This window comes from Gracilinanus agilis, chromosome 3, assembly GCF_016433145.1.
Source record: "Gracilinanus agilis isolate LMUSP501 chromosome 3, AgileGrace, whole genome shotgun sequence".
Classification (NCBI taxonomy): Eukaryota; Metazoa; Chordata; class Mammalia; order Didelphimorphia; family Didelphidae; genus Gracilinanus; species Gracilinanus agilis.
The window spans coordinates 345,129,886-345,148,811 of NC_058132.1; the positions used below are offsets into that span (position 1 = coordinate 345,129,886).

The window sequence follows — 18,926 nt, forward strand, 5'->3', positions numbered from 1 at the left end:
ATATATAACAAACTGGTAGAAAGTCCTATCTCTTTTGTTATGTGAGATTTAGCCTGAGAGCTAGGAAGGGAAATCATCTACATGCCAAATCACTTTTCAGGACAAATATATATGGGGTTATCAAAGGGATGATCACATCACAGGAATACAGAATGCAAATTGCATTTAGAATACAATATACATATTTTTGAGAAAAAATTGTCATTTTTTTTAACATTTATTAATATTCATTTTTAACATGGTTACATGATTCATGCTCCACCTTTCCCCTTCAACCCCCCCCGCCCCCCCCACCCATGGCCGATGCGCGTTTCCACTAGTTTTGTCATGTGTCCTTGAACAAGACCAATTTCCAAATTGTTGGTAGTTGCATTGGTGTGGTAGTTTCGAGTCTACACCCTCAGTCATGTCCACCCCGACCCATGCGTTCAAGCAATTGTTTTTCTTATATGTTTCCTCTCCTGCAGTCCTTCCTCTGAATGTGGGTAGCGTCTTTACCATAAATCCCTCAGAATTGTCCTGGGTCATTGTATTGCTGCTGGTACAGAGGTCCATTACATTCAATTTTACCACAGTATATCAGTCTCTGTGTATAGAGTTCTTCTGGCTAAAAATTGTCATTTTAAGAGAGTGTCATTTGAGTATTTACTCAAACTCAGAATGGGGTGGATTAATGACTACATACATTATGAATATAACCTGAAGTTTTAAAAATAAAAATGTCTATCTTAACTGTTTTATTGAGATGTTTGCTGAAAGAAAAGCTGCATAAATAAAAGTTTAATTTAAGCTGTAGTAGCCTTTAGGTGCTCTTTCACACATGGACCTCTCCCCTAATCCTCCTCCAAAAAGTTATCCTAGAACTGAGTCACTCTGTGAATCAAATTAAAATAATAACTCATGAGTTCCTCAAAGGACTCATTAGTTCAAAAGAAAATATTTAATCAAATCATAGAGTGAATAGAGAGACAACAGAATATTCCATCCATCTATACATAGGCTACACTCTTCCCACAGGATATATTTTCACCAGTAGGTGTGGACACATATGCAGAGAATATGGTAACATACAGAGAAGACATGCACATAGGGAATATGTATGACCAGGGGATATATCTGAAAAGCTGTATTCTAGAACCCACATGGCAAGGGGACCTATGTGAAGGGCACACATGTCTGGAGTAATTCATCTCTCTAATGATGTAGGGCTATTGATATCTTCTTATAATCGCATCAAGGTGGACTCTGTCTACTGGGCATCATGTTGCATCTATTGAGTATCTCTACTGTTCTCATGATTACTAAAGTTTCCTTCCTTGATTTTTTGAGACCACATCTTTTCCTGTATACTGAGGTGCAATGCCTAGAAAGCCTCTCTCTGGAAAAAAATCTGTTAGCAGCATTTTAGCCTTAGCAAAAGTTATGAGCTATTGTGTACAGGTAAGGGTCATAGAACAAAAAGCCAGTCAGCATGACCTCAGGTTAAGTTTAAGTATATTCTTTGTACTGTCCGATTCTGGGATTGAATCAAAGTCACAAAGTCCTGATTTGGAGTTACAAATTCTCTGTAACTTCTGTTTAACCTTTTCTGGGGATTCATTGCCCTCCAAACTCCTTTTAGAGGTTTCAGATAATGAAAGCACACATGAGCTGTATGGAATCTGGGACTACAAAGCCTTTTTTGTCCCCAAGATCCTTGTTGATTAGCATACTAATGAAGTTGAATGAAAAAAAAAAACTAAACAAAGACAGAAAAAGTCATTATCCTCCACCTTCCTGGCCCACAATCTTGCCTTTATCACATATGAATGGCAGCAATAAATAATAACAACAAATGACCTGAATTTTGTATTGTATTCCAACTAATTTGATATCGTGCTTCTATAAAAGTATTATTTTAGTCAGCTGTGTTCATGTAATGTTTTTAGAACATTTTCTTCACTAGGTAACAATAGACCATGACTTTGTCTTGCTAGAATTCTCAACTCTGGTTCTATGGTCACTTTCAAAGAAGAAACTATGGCATGGGCATACAGCTGTCAAACATTCATGAATCTAAATATAATAAAATCCATAAAACAGGTGATTACACTAATGAAGTTTTATGAAAATGACACCAATGAACTGGTGGATACACCTAGAATTTATTATCAGAGACTGTTAAAATTATAATAGAGATTTTAAGAATATTGACTTCTTTGAATGTAGGGAAAACTTTGTTTTTGCTTTTGAATTAATTCATGCTAAACTGAGAAATCATCTGAGAACTAAAGAGTCAAGAAAGCTATCGCATTTCTTTTGAATTCTGTAATTAAATAGTGAGAGGAAAGTGAAGATAAGGAGCTATGGAGCACAAGATTTTAATTTCTCATCTCCTTATTCTCTCTCCCTTTCCACTGCTACCACCCTGTCCAGAGTTTGCTTTTACTCATACCTAGATTATTAAATAATGATAATGATGATAAAAATCACATTAATAGGGGCAGCTGGATAGCTCAGTGGATTGAGATCCAGGCCTAGAGACAGGAGGTTCTAGGTTCAAATCCAGCCTCAGACACTTCCCAGCTGTGAGACCCTGGGCAAGTCACTTGACCCCCATTGCCTACCCTTACCACTCTTCCACCTATAAGTTAATACACAGAAGTTAAGGGTTTAAAAAAATTTTTAAAAATTACATTAATAATTACACATTCATAAGACAACAAAATGTAAGCTAAGGGTAAGGACTTATTCTTTTTTGTCTTTGTATCTAGCATAGTGCATGGTACACATTAGGTGCTTAATAAATGTTGTTGGTTTATTTATTAATATGGTCCCACACAGTTTGCAAAGCACTTTTCTAACAACAGTCTTGTGAAGTAAATGGAGCAAGTATTATGATCCTGTTTTGTAGATAAGAAGCTACTACCAAGGCTCAGAGGTAGTAGCTTGCCTCAGGATATACCATAGAATGTGACAGAACCTGGAATCAGATCAAGTCCTGGTGACACATTCAAACCTACCTCTAGTGATATAGGGATGCTGATATCATCAGATGATATCATTCATTGCATGCCAATCATCTCTCTCCTCCATAATCTGCCTTTACCAAAAATTTCAATCATACTGAAATCTAAAACTGGCAAATATTTGTATCTACATATGCATACACATATACACGCGTGAGTTATACCACAATGCATGTTATAGAAACATTTTTAGCTTCCCTAAGTTTGTAGTTCTAGTTATATAAAGTCATTTAAATGCCTTTTGACTAGAGAACTGCTGTCAACCTAAGTGAGTATGGTAAAAAGATTCTCAGTCAATCCATGACCTTAACCAGCTAGTCTAGAGAAAATTCATCTCTGTGACTTCAGAAGAAAATCTGCGTCATTTGTTTTGGCAAATGCAATACTCAAATCAGAGTTCAGCTTTCTAATGCACCTGTGCAGTGATTCTAGGTGGGAGAAAATCAGATGAATCTCCACTTTAAAATGTATAATGTGTCCCTTCTAAAAATGAAAACTACGTCAATCAGTGAGCTAAGAAGATGCATCAGGGTTTTATCAGATAATAAGTATGGTAGAAGATAACAATCATATTGAGTTTTCTTAACCAAGTCAGGAGGGAAAGCAATTCCAAATGTGAATCTGTGCTAAGTCAAATGTACCTTACTTACAAGTAAACTTGAGCATACAGTAGCATCCAAATCGAATGAATCTGAACAAGAACTAGAAAGGATATATCTACATGACAGTAACCTAGACAACATAGCTATTTGAATATGAAGACCCCCCCCACTTCCACAAGGACATTTCTGAAGTGAGGGAGCAGCACAATGTCCTAAAAAGAACACCAGATTCAGAGTCAGATGACCTGAAATTGAATCCTATCTCTGCTATTTGCTACCTCTATGACCTTGGGAAAGTCATTTAATGTCCCTTCACCTCAATTTCTCCATCTGTAAAGTAAAAGGATTAGGATGACTTCTAAAACAGGAGTTCTGAAGCTGAGGTCCATAAACTTCTTTTAAAAACCCTTACTTTCCATAAGGGCTAGGCAATGGGGGTTAAGTGACTTGCCCAAGGTCACATAGCTGAGAAATGTCTGAGGCTGGATTTGAACCCAAGATCTCCCATCTCTAAGCTTGGTTGTCAATCCACTGAGCCTCCTAAGTGCTCCTCATCTATAAACTTAAAATATATATATATATATATATATATTTAATAACTTTCAGTATAATTCATTTCCTTTTAGTCTTATGTATTTTATTTTTATATACATTTAAAAATTATTCTGAGAAGAGATTCATAGACTTCATCAGACATATTCTAGTCAATTGCTCTACTTGCTGTTCTCCATATGCAATATTCCATCTTCTTTCTCTGCCTTTTTACAGGCTGGAATACATTCCTTCCATGTTTTTACCTCACAGAGTCTCTATCAGCTCTCAAAGGCCAACTCAAGAGCCAAAATCCAACAGGAAATATACTAATGCCTCTAGTTGCTATTATCTCTCCCTCCCCTTACCCTCAGGAAATTACTTTGTACATACATTTTTCATTTTTTGTTGCTTCCTCCCCAAAATAATATAAGTTAAGTCCTTCTTAAGGACAGAGACAATTTCATATTTGTCTTTGTATCTCCAATATCTGATGGGCATCATAGCATACCCAATAGACAGCTAGTCACAGAGCCAGGAAGAATTAGGTTCAAGTCTCACCTTTGACACATACTGGCTACATAACTCTGGGAAAATCATTTAACCTGTCAGTATTTAGGTGACTCTCTAAGGCTGTAAGTTGCAGGATAGATACTGACCTGCATTGGTAGAGGGAATTTCTTCATATAGGAGTTCTCTTAGCCAATGAAATCATAGATTTTATCTCCATCTCTAGTATCTGGCCTGTAGTAGATTCTTAATAAATACCTGTTGAATGGTGATTAGAACTAAATCATTTGGTATAGCTAGGAAGCTCAGTGAATACAAAGCCAGGCCTGAAGAGAGGAGATCCTGGGTTCAAATTTGGCTTCAGACACTTCCTAGCTATGTGGTCCTGGGCAAATCTCTTAACCCCAATTGCTTAGCCCTTACTACTCTTCCTCTTTGAAACTGATACTTAGTATTGATTCTAGGCCAAAAGGTAAGGTGTTTTTTTTTTTTAATTACATCATTAGATCTTCGCAATAACCAGTCAATGCATCATTATCACCATTTTATTAACTGGTATGTATTGGTATTTTTTTTTTATCCTGGGACTCCATTCTAGGAGCATAGGGCCACAACCAGTAGGCAATGGGTCACGCAGTCACTCAGGGTCACCCAGCTGGGAAGTGTCTGAGCCCGGATTTGAACCTAGGACCTTTCGTCTCTAGGCCTGGCTCTCAATCCACTGAGCTAGCCCAGCTGCCCCTACTTTAGGTTGCAGTTTCTTTAGCAGTTGTAGTTTTTACAGGGTGGGGTTGCTAGCCCCACGCCCAACCCTCCTCCTTTTTCATCCTGGCTAGGGACCGTCCTTGGCCCAGGAGTGGTAAGGGTGGGCGATAGGGGTCAAGTGACTTGCCCAAGGTCACACAGCTGGAAGTGTCCGAGGCCGGACTTGAACCTAGGACCTCCAGTCTCTAGGCCTGGCTCTCAATCCACTGAGCCACCCAGCTGCCCCAATTAAACCCTTGACTTCTGTGTATTGGCTCCTTGGTGGAAGAGTGGTAAGGGTGGGCAATGGGGGTCAAGTGACTTGCCCAGGATCACACAGCTGGGAAGTGTCTGAGGCCAGGTTTGAACCTAGGACCTCCTGTCTCTAGGCCTGGCTCTCAATCCACTGAGCTACTCAGCTGCCCCTTTTTTTTTTGTATTGGTATAATTGGTATAAATATGGTATGATGGATATATTGGTATTCAAGATGGTATAGAACCATGTTGGCAAACCTATGGCATGCATGCCAGAGGGGGCTCCTCTCCTCCTCCTCTCCACATGAGGACATTTCTCACATGCCCCATACATCTTCCCAGCAGCCAATGGTAACACTTCCTCCCTCTCCTGTCTGGGGTAACGTGGGGAGCTCACATGCAGTTTGGGTACTTGGTCTCTAAAAGGTTCACCATCACTGGAATAGAAGAAGGATTAGAGCCAAGAGACTATTGTAAAAATCTAGATTCTGATCACTTCACACCTGGGAATATTATAATAACAATAGCTAACATTTGTATACCTCTTCAAGGTTTGCAAAGAGCTTTACAAATCTTATCTCATTTGATTCTCAGAAAGATGATATTATCATCCCCTTTTTTGCTGCTGCTGTTTGTTCTTTATTTTCACATTATGGAGTGAATTGGATTTAAGTGTGGCAGAATTGCACAAAACTGTCATCCAAGTCCAGTGGCAGGACAAAAGTCAGGACAATTGACAATGGCCCATGATGTGGTGGATAATGTTGGCATCTTTGATGTCTGACCAATTTCTAAATGTTACACAGTGCCTGCTTTAGCTGCCTCATGGCTGTTGGAATAAATTGTTCTTAATTCTCCATTTGAACAGGAAAAATCTTCACATGCTTGGGGTGGACACCCCACCTCCACCCCAACTCACCACACTCCAGGTCGAGCTCTTAATCCAATGCACTATTAAGCTGCTTTATTATTTTCTGTAGAGGATGATGGGTTTTAATACATATAATTTCTGATCAATGTACCTTCTTTTACAATCAAGCAATGACAGAACTTATCATTTAAAAGCATGCAGAACAGAAAATAACAAGTTTATAAAACAAAGATATGGTGGTTTCTTAATAATGGAACTTTCTTTCTAATACTCTTCATGCTTAGGCAATGTTGTAGAAGAAATAACTACATATGTTTATAATCCCAGTGTGGAAGGGGCCTAATTACAAATTTCTCTCTTCCTGACTCTTGTAGGATTGTGAAGATGTCCAGTCCCAATCTGAACATTTTGACCTTGATGGGCAGTGGTCTGACATATGCAAGTGCATATCTCTTTGGGGTCCCTGATCAAGATATTTTTCTGGGGCCTTCCATGACAACACTCATTCAGGTAGGTAAGAAAGACAATAAATAAACCTGACTACTTTGATTTTTCTATATCACCCCCAAAATGTCTCTGTTAGGCCCACTTGATTCATGACAGCCATTGGTAGGTGTCACATTTCTAATAGGAAACTTTATAACTGACAGCATCCTCCTAGATGCCCATTTCAGATTATTCAAACATGTTTCTCTCTTTTCTTTTTGGTGTCTTTCACTTCCTCATTCCTTTCCCAGAGAGATAGATCTTGTATTAAAGAATAAAAAACAATATTAAAGATAAAGATGAAAAATAATTAAAAGCTATTTAGGCAACCCAATTGATAAATGAGCAAAAGATATAAAAAGAATGAATTTTCAGATGAAGAAAATATAAAAAAATGCTCTAGATAACTACTGATTATAGAAATGCAAAGCAAAACACTTCTGAAGTACCATCTCACACCATCAAATTGGCTAAATTGACAAAAGGGCAAAATGACAAATATTAGAGGGGATGTGGAAAAATGAGGACACTAATACAGCATTGGTGGGATTGTAAACTGAGTGAACCATTTCAGGAAGCAATTTGGAATTACACCTAGAGAGGTATAAAGCTGTATATACCTTTAGACCCAGCAATACGATTTCTGAATCTGTTTCCCAAGGAGATTGGGAGAGGGGGGGAAGAACCTATATGTCCCAAAATATTTATAACAGCTCTCTTTGTGGTGGCAAAGAACTGGAAATTGAGAGGATGTCCCCCAGTTGGGAATGGCTATACAATTGTGGTAGATTGCTTCTCAGACAGTCTTGAAAAATGTTGAAGAAACTAGATTTAATTGCTATGTGGCAATAACTTTGGAAAAAATCAGAATATTTCTTTTTCTCAAGTACATATGGAATATTTACAAAAATTGAGCATGTCATAGGTCATACAGAATTTTTATGTAAGTTAAGGAAGACAGAAATTTTAATTACTATATACTTCAGGCAATAATTCAATAAAACCAGAAATAAAAAATATTATCTAGAGGTATAGGCCTATGTGGGAAAGTTTTATTAATCATAATAAAATTTTTTGGATTATACCTGTGTTAGAAAAATTATAGAAATCATAAGTGATTAGCCCAAAGAAAACACCATATCAAAATTTGCATGATAAATCCTAAGTGATATTCAGAGGCAAGTTTATAGTAACAGTGTCTAGATCAAAAGAGAAAAAATAAAGCAAAAATTAGAAGATGAAATTAGAACATGAAAAATATAAACTATAAAGGGAAAGGAGAAAAGGGGAAAATTTCAAGTTAAATATATAAACTAATAAAATTAGTAATAAGAAAATAAGTGAATTGATAAAACAAAAAGGAGATTTTTTTAAAAATTCAGTGATCAAATACATAAATGAATCTGTGATAGTGACAATGGGAAAATTCTCTCTAATGACATAAATCACTACTCATTAATGCCTACTTTACATCTCTTGTGCATGACTTTCCATAAATTTATCATAGACATTCCATCAAATACACTTTCTTAGTCTTAACATTGCGAGGGTACCAATGGGGCATGTAGGCCCATGTTGGCGAATGTATGGCATGCATCTTGGAAGGGCTGCTCCCCTCTCCCTCTCTATGGGTGGCTGAGGACATTTCTCATATGACCCTCCTGCTCAGCAGTCAATGGGAACGATTCCTCTCTCCCCTGTGTGGGGTTAGGGGGAGGCTCACATGCAGTGTGAGGGTTGCAGTTTGGGCACTTCGTCTCTGAAAGGTTCACCATTGATGACATAGGCCATCCTCATTTTTATTTATCATTAATATTAGTGATAATCATTATTATCATTCATTCTTGTCATATGACTATCTTATTTTCTTTTTTATTCATGTTTCTTTCATGATATCCATTCCACTTTTTGTGTATAATTCCTTTTTTATAACATATGGTAGCCTATTTGTACCTACCATGTACCTTTCTTTACCCTTTAAGTGATACTCAATTTAAATTCTTCAGAAACTATCATATAACTAGTAGACATACAACACTAGAAGAATATTGGTGTTAAAACAATGGATCTTTGTTTCAAGGAGAAGCTTGTAGTCATTAAAAACTTTACTTTTTCCCAAAGGCAATTCAGCCTACAATCCTCTCATTCATTTGCCCAATTCATTATCCATTTGCAGTATTCATTGAGAGAGAAAGAAGGAAAGAGGGAGAGAGAGAGAGAGAGAAAGAGAGAGAGAGAGAGAGAGAGAGAGAGAGAGCGCGAGCCAGAGAGTTCTATACATTCCTATGGAAATGAATATGATAATTTATCAATTATTTTTCTTTGCCTACTTGGTTTTTACTACATGGATAATAAAACTGAAGTCTTGTGTGGTCATGGATTTCATTTAGAAGGCTCTGCAGTGAACAGGGGTTTGATTCTATTAGCACAATATCATCCACAAACAGGGACATCTGGAGAACCTTAACTTCTATTGGGAACCACTCTTTGACTTGGTCTCTGCACTAGATCTTAATGTTAGGGGCAGATACCTTTGGTGAGCATACATCTTCTTGGTTTTTGCCTTACTTGATATCAATGATAGGAGGATTATTAAATAAAGTTATTTCTATTGCTATATCTTTCAAGAAATCTTGTATAATTTTAATATATACCATTAAGGCAGAATTTTACTCTACCGAATCAAATGCTTTAAGGTTAAAAAATAATAAGCATAGTGAGATCTTGTATTATTTACATATTTCAGCCAATTTTGTGATAATAAAGATATGTTCTATAGTAGAATATCAAAGGTGAGAGGCTGCCTATTCCAGAAATAACTATTTTTTCCTGGTTTACATCTTCTTTGGTAGAAATAATATCTGTGCACATAAAATCTTTTATTGCGTTGCTTCCAGCACACAGCTCCTCTATATACACTTGATCTAGACTACATTCTTTTACTGAATTTGTTCTCTTCCATGTCATTTCTACCTTTTATTTGACATAGCCAAGACAGTAAGAGATACTAAGAATCCTTACTGAAAAAGAGTTTGTCATAGAAGACTTGGCAGACCATTTCCATCTTTTCTCCATTTATTTTCATCTTTCCAGTTTCGTCTTTAAATGTCTTTGGAATGACTTTACTTTATCAAATCTCCTGCCAAACTTTCTTTAATCTGGGTTTTCCTTCCATTTTTCTTCCATTCTGTTATATATATATATATATATATATTAATTAATGCTGTATATAATCTTCTACCATCCTCTTTGTAAAAATTTTTTTTAAACCCTTACCTTCTGTCTCATAGTCAATACTGTGTATTGGCTCCAAGGCAGAAGAGTGGTAAGGGTAGGCAATGGGGGTCAAATGACTTGCCCAGGGTCACACAACTGGGAAGTATCTGAGGCCACATTTGAACCTAGGACCTCCTGTCTCTAGGCCTGGCTCTCAATCCACTGAGCTACNAGCTCCTCTATATACACTTGATCTAGACTACATTCTTTTACTGAATTTGTTCTCTTCCATGTCATTTCTACCTTTTATTTGACATAGCCAAGACAGTAAGAGATACTAAGAATCCTTACTGAAAAAGAGTTTGTCATAGAAGACTTGGCAGACCATTTCCATCTTTTCTCCATTTATTTTCATCTTTCCAGTTTCGTCTTTAAATGTCTTTGGAATGACTTTACTTTATCAAATCTCCTGCCAAACTTTCTTTAATCTGGGTTTTCCTTCCATTTTTCTTCCATTCTGTTATATATATATATATATATATATTAATTAATGCTGTATATAATCTTCTACCATCCTCTTTGTAAAAATTTTTTTTAAACCCTTACCTTCTGTCTCATAGTCAATACTGTGTATTGGCTCCAAGGCAGAAGAGTGGTAAGGGTAGGCAATGGGGGTCAAATGACTTGCCCAGGGTCACACAACTGGGAAGTATCTGAGGCCACATTTGAACCTAGGACCTCCTGTCTCTAGGCCTGGCTCTCAATCCACTGAGCTACCCAGCTGCCCCCTCTTTGTAAAATTTTACCAGTCAGTTTGTATTCTAACCCAGTGTTGCCTTTGGATGCTTTTTCTTTTGAATTCACAAACAAGTCAAGTGTTTGCTGATTGAGGTAGTTTTTAGGTTCATTTGGTCTTATTGTGGAAATTGAATAACACTGAAAACTTCTTTGAAATTATCATAGTGTTGATGTCTCTTCTCATCCATTTCCCATTTTCGGCATCAATAATTTGTTTAAATGAGTCAGGTTGGAGTTGTTTTAATTGCATACTATGCCTCTTTGCCATTTTTATTCTCTCTTCTAGGTTTGCAATAATTGTGATCTTTGCTCTAACAAGTATGTAGTGTGACTATGCAGAAGGTTGATTCAGGAATGAATCCCACATCAATGATGAGTCATTTCCTGTCTGTTAATATGTAACCATTTTTATCTTTGTGATATGTGATCTTGGTGCTCAATTTATTTCTCAAAGTATTCATGATGCATTATCAAACATGAAGTTTCTGTGTAGACTAAATCTAACTTCTTTCATTCTTTATGCCTGAACCATATTTTCCAACATATTTTTCCATCCTTGCCTATTCCTACTTTTGCATTAAAGTCACCAAGTATTGAAGAATCTGTTGATTTAATTTGGAGAATATTTTTAAATTCCTGGTAGAATTAATATCTATCTCTTCATCCTCTGTGACATAGCATAATCTGCTATTTTTATATTGCTAACTTTGCAAATACTTATCATGAGCACTATAATATAAAAGAACCAAATGCCCTCATGAAATATTGACTTTGGAATATGATAAAGGTAATACTGCCAGCTCCTTTATTGGCCTCTCCAAGGATAATCTGGTGCTATCTTTTAACTTGCTGCAACTTATTTCTGTCTTCTTGTTTCAATCATAGTATGAATACGAAGACTGATGTAATGGTTTCAAATCCTCCAATAGCACATCTACTCAGAGGTCAATGGGATGATGATTTTATATATAGAGTACCAACGACTAAGCTAAAGTTCAGAGATAGTCTAAAAATTATGATTTTTTGCATACTTAGATTTGTTATTAACAGACCAACAACACTGACAATTTGACAATTTGAATATAAAAGGAAAGACATTAGCAAAATTAGAAATAATAAAAGGAAAAGAAATGCAAAAGAAATTAAGAATAATCATCTTAGAATTGAATAATAAGAGTAGTATAGAATAATAATCTTATTAGAATAATAATCTCATGAGTTGGATAATTTTAAAGAAATTGATGACTATCTACAAAAATATAAAATGTAAAAAAAATTATAAAATAAGATGTTATACATACTCACTCATATGTAAAACCTAAATGATACAGATCAGAAAGAAAAAATCAGAATATCAAAAGATGTTAGATAAAAAGATAGTGGGACTAGGAAAAATCCACTAGAAAATTTGTCCAGACCTTCATAGAACCTTTGGAGAAAGTGAGATGTGGTAGAAAAAGCACTGAATTTGGAGTCCAAAGTCCTGAATACTGACTCTGCTACTTGCTATCTGCGTGACCTTGAACAAATGACTTACACGGGTCTTAGAGTTTCCTTATCTTTAAAATGAGGGGATTGGACTAGAAAATCCCCAATATCCCTTCTAGTTCTATATCTTATGATCCTAAGTAATCTTTACATTTCATGTGATATTTCTAAATCTAAAAAAAGTTTTCTTTCTGAGAAGTAAAAAAAAAAGATGAGTTTTTGGTAGCCTAACTTAGCAAAAATAAGACAGGAAATGAAAAAAATCTACTAGCTAATTTTATTAACATTTTGTGTGTAACAACATTTTTTAAAAAACTATTGGCAAGTATAATCGAGTAATATGACAAAACTTCTATTACAACCAAGAAAACTTTTTTTTCTAGAATTCAATTAGTACAACAAATCCAACAATAATAAAAATCATAAAAATTGCCAAATATCAAATTGGCCCCATTTTCTTAGGGCCAGGTTGCTAAATCTTCCCCTCAGTATTTGGAGTGTCTTCTCTGTTATTTGCCCTAGCCCCCACTAGCTGTGCTCCCCACCCCCATTGTTAAGAGGCCAGCGCCCAGCACTCCAATTCCATTACTTTGTCTTTTTACAAAAAAGATATTTACTTCACAGATATAGCAAAAACAAATATACAAAAGTTCCCCCACAAACCTTCCAGGACCTATTCTCCTCTTCATCACTTCAGTCTCTCAAGTGATAGGAGGGAGAGTAGGCTCAATTTTGCTCAGTTCCTAAAAAATATTGGTTCCACCAAGTTTGCTTCCAAAGACAGCATCTCTACCTGAATCCCGAGTTTAGCTTCCTCTGGCTGCTAATTTGAAGGTTCACCTGAAGATCATTCTTTGATAGTTGGAGTAAAAATATTGTGATTCGAGAAACCTGGCCTCAGATTTTTGGATTCCTCTAGTTGTCTCCCAACCTTTTAAAACTCCCAGGATCGGAGACTCCACTTCCTTCACCAGATACCCAGAGCAAAGGAATCACCACAATCTCTTAGAAATAAACGAAGCAAAGAAACAGGAGCTGAAGTTAACAAGCTTTTTTTATATGTCTCCACAGCCAATAAAAGCACCTCCTCCTCTTCAGCACATAAGTTAGCCAACTGGAACTAGTTAGAGAATGTCTATGAACCTCCACAGTCTGTTTCTCCAACACACTTTCCATTCACATCACGATTCTCCAAGAGGCGGCTTCTTCACATGGAATTGCCATCTCAGGCACTCTGGGAATGCACCAGATCCCCATTATAAATAGATTTCGAAAAGGCCTACAATCAAATATAGCATCTCTTTGTCTCCTGAAAAATTTAGAATTAGACCTTTCCTTTAGAAGTAGTAGAAGATGCTAAAAACCAATAGCTCACATTATATGTGATAGAGAAACAGAGAGGACATTCTTACTAGAAACAGGGACAACCCAGGAATGCTTCTTCACAAAGGCATGTTTGTCATGGCCATCAGGCATGAGAAAGAAATTAAATGAATAAGAATTTATAATAAAGAGTTTCAAATATCTTTATTCACAAAAGGCATAATGAAATGTTTGAAATCCAAGAGACTCAAAATTACTTGGTAATTATTTTAATGATAATATGGCAGAAAGTAAAGTTTCTTTTTGTTATTTTTTTGTGTGTGGTTTTTTTTTTTGGTCTGGACTTGTGATTTTATTAGTATAGGAAAAGATTTGTGGGAAAAACCACTCAACCAATGTAGATCCAAAAGAGCCTGCAATTTATAGTCTTCGATAGGCACTGAGAGATTAAGTGAATTCCCCCTAAGACAGATAGCCAGTATGTGTAAGAGGCAGGATTTGAACCCATCTTCTTATGACTTTCTAGTCACTGTGATATATAATGTCCCAGTGGGGTAAAACAAACACTCAAAAAGACATGCATTTTTACATATAACTTTTTAATCAAGAAAAATGATGTAAAATAAAATACCACTTGAAGAATGGCAAAATTTATAGAATGTGTGAGCATTAGTTTATTCAAGATAAAAAATATAGGGGGGCAGCTGGGTAGCTCAGTGCAGTGAGAGTCAGGCCTAGAGACAGGAGGTCCTAGGTTCAAACCCGGCCTCAGCCACTTCCCAGCTGTGTGACCCTGGGCAAGTCACTTGACCCCCATTGCCCACCCTTACCAATCTTCCACCTATGAGACAATACACCGAAGTACAAGGGTTAAAAAAAAAATATAGGGGCAGCTAGCTGACTCAGTGGAGCCAGGCCTAGAGATGAGAGGTGCTAGTTTCAAATCTGGCCTCAGACACTTCCTAGCTGTGTGACTCTGGCAAGTGACTTAATTTCAATTGCCTAGCCCTTACTGCTCTTCTGCCTTGGAACTGATATCTAGTGGCGATTCTAAGATAAGATTCTAAGGTAAGGGTTTTAAAAAGATCATAAATGTACCCTATATGAAGATAACTTTCTTTTTATCTTAACAGAAATGAAAGAAAAATAGAGCAGTTGGAGATATAGCCCTCGCATATGAATAGGCTGAGCTAATACGACTAAGTTTATATTTCTAAAATAAATTTCCAGATTGAATGCATGACCAATCAAAATACCAAGGATTTATTTTGTAAAATAGAATAAAAATTAAAATCCTATGGAGCACAAAAGAACAAGGATGTTTAGAAGCAAAAAACAATGAAATTAAATTTGACCTGTCAGATTTCAAAAAATAGTAGAAAGTAGTAAATATCAAAACTATTTGGTTCTCAGAAAATTAAAAAAAAAAAATAAAGTGAGCAGAATCAGGGTCAAATGTATATGAGAAATCCATATTTGACAAGTCCTCAAATTTTAAAAAATGGAAATAAAGATCTCTATCTAATAAAAATCTGGAAGAAAATTAGTGAAGATAAAAATATGAATCTGTCATACTAACTTTTATAGTAAATTCTAATTGAATCAGTGATTGAGATATTTTTAAAGATTCGAATAAAGAGGAATAATATGTGTCAAGATTTTTTAAAGTTTTCAAACCAATGGAATTATACAAAAAATGGATTTGATCATATAAAAATAAAATTTTATATAAATAAAAAAGCAATATGGCCATGATCCAACTGTGGTTTCACATCTAGTGAAATAGATCACTCAGAGCCTAAGGGGTCCAGATAAATAATTCCTTTAATAACTACATTCAGTTACTTGGGCAGCCAGGGTCACAAATGGCAGTTTTGCAAGTCAACAGCTGTTCCCCATCCCCTCATCCCTGAAGCAAAGCCAGGGGACCCCATCGAAACAGCAACAAAGGGCCAGCATGGGCCTCACATTGCTGCTGGCCTGCCCATCCATCAGTATAGCACCTGCACCGTTTCCAGTGCCTCTTGTTGGCTGGAATCTGCCCATTTCGTCCCATGCCTGCTTTGATGTTCCTCTGATTGGCTGAGGCCCACCTGCAGCTCTTTGGAGCCACAACTGTTGTCTTGCCAACTAGAATGGGACTGTCTTTGCCCCTATCTTATGACAAGTACTAGCAAAATAGTCTGGGTGCCATTATGAATGTCACAGTCTCAGGACTCCCAATGCTGTTGGTGCCAGGGCCCACTTTCCTATTATACTGGCACTGCCAGGTTTTGTCATTACTATTGAAGCTAGTGCCCAACTGGCCAAGAAGGCCTGGGCACCTCTGCTTTCTCCATGGCTTTTTTACAGAGGTCAACACAAGCCCTCCTTTCCACTAGTACCCTGATCCACAACAGATGACAAGATTAAAAAAAAGAATCTGATTAGAGAAAAATTCTTCATGGCAAACAATACTGATAAACAAACAAACAAATTAATTAATTAATATATATACATATATATCCTACAAACTATGACAAGTTACAAAATTTAAAAGATATTAACTATTCTCTAATGGATTAATTAGCAAAAGATACAATCAACAATTTTAAGAGAATTAATTCCAAATTGCTAATAATCACCTGAAAAAAGAGTTCAAAATGCCTGTTAATCAAAGAATTCTAAAACTTCCTTGAAATGCCTCCTTCTAACTATCTAGTTGGCAAAGGTAGTTTAAAATAACAACATTCAGAGTTGCTGGGGCTGCTGGGAAATCAGCATAACATCACTCTGTAAATTAATGTAATATTTTTGTAAAGCAACCTGACAATGGAGTAGGAGTTATAGACTAGATCATATCCTTGGACTTAATGATCTCATTAATGGGACTAACTCCTAAGGAGATTGTTAAAAAAAAGATAGTTTATCCATATGAAAATATCCATGGTAGCTTTATTTTCAATTGCCAAAAAAACTGGGAATAAAGCTAATAATTAGGGAACAGCTGAACAAATTTTAGTATATTCATGTCATAAAGTATTATTAGGCTGCAAAAGTGACAAATATGAAGAATATAATTAAATCTGGGAAAAGTTTTACAAAATGATATAGAGCAAAAAAAAAAAAAGAGAGAGAAGAAACCAAACTTGAACAACACATACATTTACTAGAACCAAAAACAAAAACAAAAACAAAAAACCAGCAAAAAAGAGGTGAAAAGTGAGGAGGAAAGGGAAAAATTAGCTACTGAGTTACTGTCTTCTCCAAGCCTATATATGTCATTCAAAATTTATCAGAATGTAAATATTTTCACAGCATCATATCTTTAGCACTAAAAGAGACATTAGAGATCAATTCGTAAAATCCTCTGGAGCATCTGTTTGGCACAGTGGATAATGCCAGACCCAGAGTCAGGAAGACTCATCTTTATGAGTTCAAATCTAGCACTGACACTTACTAGCTAGTTGACCCTGGGTAAATCACTTACCCCTGTTTGCCTCAGTCTCCTCATCTATAAAATGAGCTGGAGAGGGAAATGGAAAACCTCAACAATATACTTGCCAAGAAAACCCCAATTGGGATGATGAAGGGTCAGACATAACTCTACAACAAAACATCAATACAATCCTTTCATCTTAAAGATGAGGAGACAGGCCCAAAGAGAAAGTTTAAGGTGCTCACCCAAGATCACACAGACAGTAAGCAACAGAGCTAAGATTGAAACCCAGATCCTCCAACTCCAAATCAAGTGTTCTCTCTACTGTTTATTCTTTTTTTTTTTTTTTTTTTTAGTATTTTTTTTAAAACCCTTGTACTTCGGTGTATTGTCTCATAGGTGGAAGATTGGTAANGTGGGAGGAGGAGAGGTCAATTTTTTTGTTGTTGTTTTTTTGTTGTTTTTTTTTTTTTAAACCCTTGTACTTCGGTGCATTGTCTCATAGGTGGAAGATTGGTAAGGGTGGGCAATGGGGGTCAAGTGACTTGCCTAGGGTCACACAGCTGGGAAGTGGCTGAGGCCGGGTTTGAACCTAGGACATCCTGTCTCTAGGCCTGACTCTCACTGCACTGAGCTACCCAGCTGCCCCCGATTTTTTAAATAAAAAATGTATATATTTTTCAAAAAACCCGAGTTTGAATCCCAGTTTTATTTCCTAGCAATGCTTCTGCAGGAAAGTCCCTTTACCTCTCAAAACCTCCATTTCTTCATCTGTAAAATGGAAATCTACAACAGTATTTCATGGGGATAAAGTGTGATATGAGTAAAATACTCATATAAATGTAATACCTAGTTCTCATTTTAACTGGAGGACTCCTGGGGGTAACAACATCTCTATTCAAATGAATGAATTTCTAATCTAGGAATTTCATACCCAATAGTAGGCTGTTGGGGAAGGGATTTTTGGAAAGAGTGAGAATTTCACAGTTTCCCTCAAAATCACACCACCTACTCTGTCTGTGGATATAATAATATGCTTCCTTACTTCCAGGATCTGTGATTTTGTGGATATGAGACTTTCTTCACCAACATAGATCATAGCTCCTCTAAAATTCAGTTTGTGGACTTGGAGAGTTACTCTAGCTGTTAGACTTATTTCCTTGTGGCCAACCCTAGAGATGAGCCTCTCTCACCTTCCTGGGTTAGTCCTCAGAGTGTGACACACAGCCTGTCATCAGATCCATCCATAGTCAAGCTCTTCCAGCTTGTCAAAAGCTGACATAACTTGTCTTTGACTGGCATAGACTTATGAAGTCCAGGATTACTTCCATACCATACAGAGGCCTCACAGTAGAATTTTAGTGGAGGCTTCTAATAATGAAATAATTTTATAGTCCAGGTCCATGATTTCATTGATATAGGGAACTCTCCTTGAGGGAATTTCTTCTACCAGTACAGACTGGCATTTACTTAGAGTTGGTGCACTGAATGGATAAGTAACTTGCCCAGGATTCCACAGCTATTTTTTGTCAGGCGGGGTTTAAACTCAGGTTTCTGTCTAATTTTGGGGAGTCATTTTAGTCATGTCCAATTCTTCTTGACCCCCTTTGGGGTTATATTGGCAAATTTACTGGAGTGGTTTGCCATTTTTTTCTCCAGCTCATTTTACAGTTGAG

At 36.5% G+C, this 18,926-nt stretch overlaps 1 protein-coding gene across 1 annotated transcript in view; it reads left to right on the forward strand.

Moving 5' to 3' along the window:
- GPR156 (G protein-coupled receptor 156) overlaps positions 1-18,926 on the forward strand; it is a 70,727-nt gene that overhangs the window by 30,118 nt on the left and 21,683 nt on the right. The window contains exon 3 of the mRNA XM_044669170.1: positions 6,896-7,031. Within this exon, the coding sequence (XP_044525105.1) occupies positions 6,896-7,031 (136 nt within the window). The remainder of the gene's footprint in view (positions 1-6,895; positions 7,032-18,926) is intronic.